Here is an 8,134-nt window from a genome sequence, read left to right as displayed (position 1 = left end):
GATGGATGGATGGATGGATGGATGGACGGATGGATGGATGGACGGATCAATTGAAAGAGCACAACCTGAGTCTTCCCACTTGCTTATCAACAGAGATCCACTGCCCTGTAGCCCCAAGTCCAAAATCCAAAAGGCTCTGAAAACTCAATTTTTCCATAACTCATTTGGCAGCAAAACTTGACATGAACCCAACTGATCTGGTAGCATAATGGGACCTGAAGCTGTTCACAGGCTTTATCCCACCTAGTGTAAATATTCATATATACCAGTGTGCTTGGTTACAGGATGCTGCCCTCTGACCCCACTGGAAGGATTATGTTAACGTATGATATATGCATCATATATCCTTCCCAAAATGTCAACAGGGCAACACATCTGGTCCCACGGGTTTCAGATGAGGGATTATAGGCATGTCACCAACAAAACGTGCTGGAGGTTCAGTCTCATACCAAGAAAGTTCCCGAACCCAGGAGGGGAGGATCCAGGAATTAGGGTATCTAAAGTTTAATTAAACGGGGGCAGATAGGTGCTTTAAGAAAAAGAATATAAAATTACAACAGAAAATGAGGTACAGGGCCCCAGAAGACCCCATTCAAGTGAGGGTCATTAGTTCCACTATAAATCTGTACCTGGATGAGTGACTTGAGCCCACCCCCCGCCCAGTTTGTTCTCTCACCTGTAAAATGGAATGACAATATCACAAGGTTTTATTGAAATGATTCAGTGAGAATGCACAAAAGCATCTTGCATGTAGCACTGTATAGACTTTTGCTCGATATACTCCAAACCAGTGATTTTCATTGTGCAACCTGCCCCACAAGCTCTCCCCAGTACCTCCCCCCGCCAAGTAATCCTCTTTCTGTGTTACTTGGGAGTGTCCCTCATGGTGGGGTTGGTAGGAACCAGAGCAGGCAGAGATTCAGAAATAAACATGCCTTTCAGCTTACTCCCAGGAGTAACTGCCCTGGAGTCTAAGAGAGGACCCAAGTCTAAAAGGCAGATAGATGCAGAACGCATACAAATACATTCCGCCTGCCTCCCCCCCACCTTGTAAGCAGTGGTCTCTCCTAACCTCAATTTTCACTGACAAGACCTAGCTATGGAGAACTGTCCCACTCATTTCTTGATGCACACAGGGGGCGGGGGGAAAACCATCACAGAGAACAGCCGCCATCCATCATCTATTTATTGTATTTCCTAAAAGAACTTGTAGTAAACCGAGGCTCTGGGAACAGAAAACTCATTAAGCTGTTTCTCACTCAGGGACCCGGGTGGAAGCAAGAGCACAATAAAGAAAATCAATAAGGACAAGTCCATGGGACAGAGGTGGGAGCACTTCGTCACGGCGCCGAAGGTAACTATCAGCACCCGACGCTACAGTCTGGCTACTAGCCCCAACCTGGGCCGGAGGCGTTTCTGCTGGTCTTTTCTCTGATGGGAATTTTTTTTTTTCTAGTTGGTTCTCTGAGTGAGGAGAAGTCAGAACCACATGCTGTTGGATGGTTTTTGTAAATTTTAATTAAAATGGTTATCTGGGGGATTATAGAAGAAATGACATTTGGCTGGACACCACTTCGTGGGGAAGGGGAGGGGTGGCTGAGGAGCTGCTCAATAAGATGTCACCAGAAGGAAACGGACTCACCTCACTCCAGCGTTTTTAATCAATAGCAGTCATTTCTTTCTCGAGCTCACTCTCTCTTTTTAACTCAGCCAGAAAATAAGAAGCGGGCGATTCAACGGATAGGGTTTTCTACAAACTAGAATGTGCCCTCACCACTAAGAGAACACCAAGAGGTCTATTCTTTCCACTCGAAACTATTCCTAACCCCACACTTCCCAAATTCATCTAGCCAACAAACAAGCACCATAAAATAATAAGACAAGAGGTCATGTGTAGATAGGCAAAGGTAGTTGAAAGGGCGGTTGCACCTGCGCCTTTTTACCCACAACGTGAGTATAATGCTTGGCCTTGCCTACTTCACGACACTAGTCAAGAACCTCAGGAAACAACATGCAAACTCACTCTAAAAATGTTAAAATGCTAAGCATTATTGCTTATAATTTTTAGAAGCCACTTTTTAACATAATTGTGATGGGCCAGGGTCTATGCTGAAGAAGTGCTTTGGGATCTATTAGCTGGCTCTGCCTTCTTACAAACCCCAGGAGGCACTATTCTAATCACCAGTTGGGAGAGGAGGAAGTTGGGGCTCAGAGAGGTTAATTGATTTGCATGAGGTCACACAGCTGGGTCATGGCAGAGCCAAGAGTGAATCCTGGGCCTGTTCATGAAATGCTGTTTATTAAACACTGAGCTCATCAAATGCATGTTTTCCATGGTGTCACAATTACAATTGCCCTCATGAAGAGTTTCACTATGTTCTTGCTCTTTCACCAGGGTGTGCCTAGATCTGAGAAGGAAAAGCTTTTGTTTTTGTCACAGAAAGTTGCGATGGAGATACTATGTACATCTGTCTCCAGAGATGCACAGAAAAAGCATTAGGAGCCACAAACGTTAAAAAAAAAAAAAAAATGCCCTCCAGGAATACTCCTAACAAAAATCGATGGAGGGGGCAGTGAATCACCACACTAGAACTCCCCAAAAATTGAATTCCCCAGGAAGCTTATAGGTTAAACTCAGAGCTGAAGGGTGGTCCACTCTGGTGATGGGGGAGCACTCGATTAGGAGTCAGGAGACCTAGCTTAGCCACTGTGACCCAGTTCACTGTGTGGCTTCAGACAAGTCCTTTTCTCTCTCCCTGGACTTCATTTTCTGCACCTACAAAATGAGGACTTTGAAAGAGAGGCTCCAATCAACTCCACATAGCAACTGATACCTTCTGTACATTTAGAACTTGTCAGGGCCAAGACAGTGTTCGTGAGAGCCCGGCAAACAGAGTAAATGAAAAAAATCAGGTTCGGTCTAATGCAATAGGGAGTGGTGAGGTCTGTGGCAAATGGCCTGCACTTCTGCCCAGCTCTAGCCATTTTTGCCATTTGAGAATGGGAGTCCAGGGCTTATCGTTTTCAAGAGAGACCAATAACCTAGGTTGTTATATAAAAATCTCCCCAATTCGTAAAATTCTGGGCAGTTAATCATGTCTCCCCATGGGCCACCAGTTGGAAGCCGCTGCTTCTAAGAAAATGTAAGGAATTACTCAGGGAAATCTTTTCTTTTGTTGCCCAAAAGCAGTCCCTACCGAGGTGGAACACAGCAGCTAGTTAACACTGCTCCTGAGTGAAATCTAAAAACTAGAGAAGCAGCATTTGGGGATTTAAGTCAATTCAGACCGAGTCAGTTCAATAAAGGGCAAGCGAGAAGCTGAAACTGCCTGTCACATCATCCCCCCACATTTTATTTTTCTGCCACTCTCAATTAATCAGAAGTGTCAGTCCTTCATTTTGGATTTCCTGGCTGAGGTTGTTAATTGAATTTTAATTAATGGCAACTTCAGGAGCACAAAATGAAATCCTAGCCCAAGGAAGATCCACCCGGAGCTCTGGATGTAGAAAGCTCTTCTGAGACCGTCCCAGTCCATACTCTTTGTCTTATAGGTCAGGAAACTGAGGCAGGACAGTGATTTGCTTAAGGCCCCCCTGAGGTCCCCTGGCTCTGAGTCCAGTGCTCATTGCAAGACTCCAGGCTGTCCCTGGGACACAATGTGTTCAGCCTTCAAAACACGACACGGAGCTAGAGTGTGGTTTCCAGAGTTGGAGATTCATAGGGTGCCAGAGGAGACCAGATGAGGGGACGTCCACATACATGTATTATCCCCAGCTGTGATGTCAGGACAAAGGGGACGCGGTATCAAGCTCCTAATTTATCAAAGGAGAGAACTTTGGGCGTTTGGTTTTTCTTTATCACAGTCATTCGGTAGCCCACATGCCCCCTTGGAGATCTGGGTAAACCCACCCTGTCCTTCCCCTGTGCAACCAGGAAACCCGTCCCCTCTTCCAGGGCACCGAGGTTCTACCTGCAGTCACAGCCCCACAAGGTAGCCAATCAAAAAATTACTTCTAGGGGCGCCTGGGTGGCTCAGTTGGTTAAGCATCTGACTTGGGCTCAGGTCATGATCTCAGGGTCCTGGGATGGAGCCCCACCTTGAGCTCAGCGGGGAGGCTACTTGTCTCTCTCCCTCTGCCCCTCTCCCTGCTTGTGCTTACTCTCACGCGCATGCGCACAAATAAAATAAAAAATGAAAATATTTTTAAAACAAACAAACAAACAAACAAAACCCTACTTCTGGTCACATGCAGTGGACTCCATGATATGAATCCTGCTGGAGACAATTCTCTCCACCCTGTTAGATATTTATGAGATGTTGGTGCTGCCTCTTCTCCCTACCTGCCTTCTGAGGGTATCAAAACACGATGATTGAAAGGTGACCTTAGTCCGTTCTGCAAGCGCTTTCCTTTTAAATGTTCTCCAATAGAATCGTTTCTGTTGGGCGCCTGGGTGGCTCAGTTGGTTAAGCGACTGCCTTCGGCTCCGGTCATGATCCTGGAGTCTGGGGATCGAGCCCAGCATCGGGCTCCCTGCTCAGCGGGGGGTCTGCTTCTCCCTCTGACACTCCTCCCTCTCGTTCTTTCTCTCGCAAAAAAAAAAAAAAAAAAATCTTAAAAAAAAAAAGAATCATTTCTGTTAATTGAGTGTAAACCACAGCCCAGGGCACCATTGAACTCTTATTCTAGAGCAGCTGAGGACCTACTCGGCCCCACTGTAAACCTGGCATTCCAAAAGTCAAAAAGAATCAGCAGCATGGGATCAAGGGCATTTTCAATGCCCCTGACAAGGGCATTGCTGAATGTATTTTTAAGCAAGGCATAATAATTAGCGTTGGTCTTAGCCTGACCTGGACTGGCATCCTGTCTCTGCCACTTGCTAGCTGTGTGACCTTGGGCATATTAGAACCCTCTAGAAGACTTGGATCATGAGTTAAATGAAGGCATGACCCGGCACAGTAAATCCTGAAGTGATATCAATCATGCAAGAGGGTGGTGTGAACACACACACACACCCATCCTCTCTGACTCCTTTCCTCCCAAAAGTCCACATTCTCCTTACAAGACTTTCTCTCCCTACCCCTTACTACCTTCTAGGACTTGTCATCTAGACCCTTCCATCCACCACAACCATGGCTCCTCTCCCTGCCCCCAAAGAATGCTATCCTATCAGACACATCTGCTTCCCTAAATGTCAGGTCTAGAATTTTCCCCATCTTGTACTCTTCAGAAGACCCCCGGTAAACACAAATCTTCATTCTTTGAGGGCCTGGTGTCAACGTGGTAAACAAGAAGTTGATCCATACAATTTGGGGTCAAACCAAGAGGTAGCTAGAGACACGAGACCCATCCTCCCACAGTTTAAAAAATCAACTCCGATGATCATTACAAAAGTCCAAAACTCCTCTGGTCCCTGGTAACGTCACTGGCATATGTGTTTGGCCTCCTGTGGTGACTACTTGGGCAACCACGGTGCTCACTGAATAGAATTAGTCCCATCATGTTTGCTTCAGATAATACACACTTTAAATTATCTTGATTTGTGACAGAAGGTCACCCCAGACCCAGGATATGTGTCATGGTGTTTGGGAAGAGCCAAAAGAAATTCACATTCAGAGCCAGGTTTTCACTTTTTTTCTTTCTTACTTTCCTTGCTTCCCTCCTTTCTTCCCTCCTCCCTTTTTTCTTCTCTCTCCCTCTCTCTTTCCCTCCTATTCACCCTCTCTCCTTCCAACATTCTGTCCTCCCTCCCTTCTTTCTGAGATTCCTCTTTCTTCTCTCTTTCCTTCAGACCAAGAAATTCAAAATTCCTGTGCTCCGCGTCACCAGCCGCAAACCAAGCCGGCGAGGCTCCACACTCAGTCTGTCTCGGACCAGCGGAGGATCATCCCCTCAGAGCAGCATGGTCTCCATGAACCCTGGCTCAGATGAGCCCCCGAGTGTGATCACCCAGGCGACAGGCAGCAAGGACATTGAGGACAATGAATCATCTTCAACCAAGCCTGACGAAGAACCTCTCCACATCAGTAAGTCCTACCTGAGAGCTGACCAATCCACTTTGACTCTTTGCCTCGAAGCCAGACATCAAGAACCCCTCCTGCTCGTCCTCCACCCCCCCCCACCAGTTAAAGGAGACACAGGGGAATGATGTAATATATGGTGATTAACATAACAATAAAAAAATTAAAAAAAAAAAAAAAGGAGACACAGGGGTCCCCTAGCCCTGCTCAATTTCCTCGGTACCTTTTGCTTTCCCCCAGTGAAGACTGGAAATATACTCTATAACTTGGGATTACTCTAAGCAATTTCTCTGTGAGAGACAGCCCATGGTCATCAATTGCTCTCTTTAAAATTTTAATAATATTTTTTTCAGCCCAACTTATATAAAATATTGTCATTTCAACATGTAATCAATACAAAATTATTAATGAGGTATTTCATGTCTTTTTCATACTAAGTTTTTGAAATTTGGTATTGACTTTTTAAAACAACTTTATGGAGGTATAATTTGCATTCCATAAAATTCACTTTTTTTAAGGGTACAATTCAATGACTGTTAGTCAATTTGCAGAGTTGTGTAACTCTCACCACAATCTAATTTTAGAACATTTCAATCAAGCCAAACGAAAACCTCGTATCCACTGGCAGTCCCTCTCCTTTGCCTGACGCCAGGCAATCGTAAATCTACTTCCTGTCTCTAGGGATTTGTCTTTTCCTAGTATTTTAAATATGGAAGTTTTTTTTTAAATTTTTTTTATTGTTATGTTAATCACCATATATTACATCATTAGTTTTTGGTGCAGTGTTCCATGATTCATTGTTTGTTCATAACACCCAGTGCTCCATGCAGAACGTGCCCTCCTCAATACCCATCACCAGGATAACCCATCCCCCTCCCCCCCTCCCCTCTAGTACCCTCAGTTTGTTTTTCAGAGTCCATCATCTCTCATGGTTCGTCTCCCCCTCTGACTTACTCCCCTTTTTCTCCTCTCCTGTTATCTTCTTCTTTTTCTTTTTTATTAAAATATGTTGCGTTATTTGTTTCAGAAGTACAGATCTGTGATTCAACAGTCTTGCACAATTCACAGTGCTCACCGTAGCACATACCCTCCCCAATGTCTATCACCCAGCCACCCCATCCCTCCCACCCCCAACCACTCCAGTAACACTCAGTTTGTTTCCTCATATCAGTGAGGTCATGTGATACATGTCTTTCTCTGATTGACTTATTTCACTCAGCATAACACCCTCCAGTTCCATCCACGTCGTTGCAAATGGCAAGATCTCATTCCTTTTGATGGCTGCATAATATTCCATTGTGTATATATACCACTTCTTCTTTATCCATTCATCTGTCGATGGGCATCTTGGCTCTTTCCACAGTTTGGCTATTGTGGACATTGCTGCTATAAACATTGGGGTACACGTACCCCTTCGGGTCCCTACATTTGTATCTTTGGGGTAAATACCCAGTAGTGCAATTGCTGGATCGAACGGTAGCTCTAATTTCAACTGTTTGAGGAACCTCCATACTTTTTTCCAGAGTGGTTGCACCAGCTTGCATTCCCACCAACAGTGTAGGAGGGTTCCCCTTTCTCCACATCCCCGCCAACATCTGTTGTTCCCTGACTTGTTAATTTTAGCCATTCTGACGGGTGTGAGGTGGTATCTCATCGAGGTTTTGATTTGGATTTCCCTGATGCCAAGCGATGTTGAGCACTTTTTCATGTGCCTGTTGGCCATTTGGATGTCTTCTTTGGAGAAATGTCTGTTCATGTCTTCTGCGCATTTCTTGATTGGATTATTTGTTCTTTGGGTGTTGAGTTTGATAAGTTCTTTATAGATTTTGGATACTAGCCCTTTATCTGATATGTCATTTGCAAATATTTTCTCCCATTCTGTCGGTTGTCTTTTGGTTTTGTGGACTGTTTCTTTTGCTGTGCAAAAGCTTTTTATCTTGATGAAATCCCAATAGTTCATTTTTGCCCGGGCTTCCCGTGCCTTTGGCGATGTTTCTAGGAAGAAGTTGCTGCGGCTAAGGTCGAAGAGGTTGCTACCTGTGTTCTCCTTTAGGATTTTGATGGACTCCTGTCTCACGTTTAGGTCTTTCAACCATTTGGAGTCTATTTTTGTG

At 44.9% G+C, this 8,134-nt stretch overlaps 1 protein-coding gene across 4 annotated transcripts in view; it reads left to right on the top strand.

Moving 5' to 3' along the window:
• Window positions 1-8,134, top strand: part of CCDC60 (coiled-coil domain containing 60) — a 192,057-nt gene that overhangs the window by 159,088 nt on the left and 24,835 nt on the right. For all 4 annotated transcript variants that reach the window (XM_025889478.2, XM_025889477.2, XM_073880950.1 and 1 more), the window contains 2 exons: window positions 1,264-1,354; window positions 5,792-6,026. In XM_025889478.2, coding sequence (XP_025745263.1) covers window positions 1,264-1,354; window positions 5,792-6,026 — 326 coding nt within the window. The remainder of the gene's footprint in view (window positions 1-1,263; window positions 1,355-5,791; window positions 6,027-8,134) is intronic.

Source organism: Callorhinus ursinus, unplaced genomic scaffold (genome assembly GCF_003265705.2).
Source record: "Callorhinus ursinus isolate GAN/ISIS: 27379988/994484 unplaced genomic scaffold, GSC_fseal_2.0 scaffold41, whole genome shotgun sequence".
Classification (NCBI taxonomy): domain Eukaryota; kingdom Metazoa; phylum Chordata; class Mammalia; order Carnivora; family Otariidae; genus Callorhinus; species Callorhinus ursinus.
Note: the sequence above shows the minus strand (reverse complement) of the source record. Positions and strands in the feature narration are given on the sequence as shown.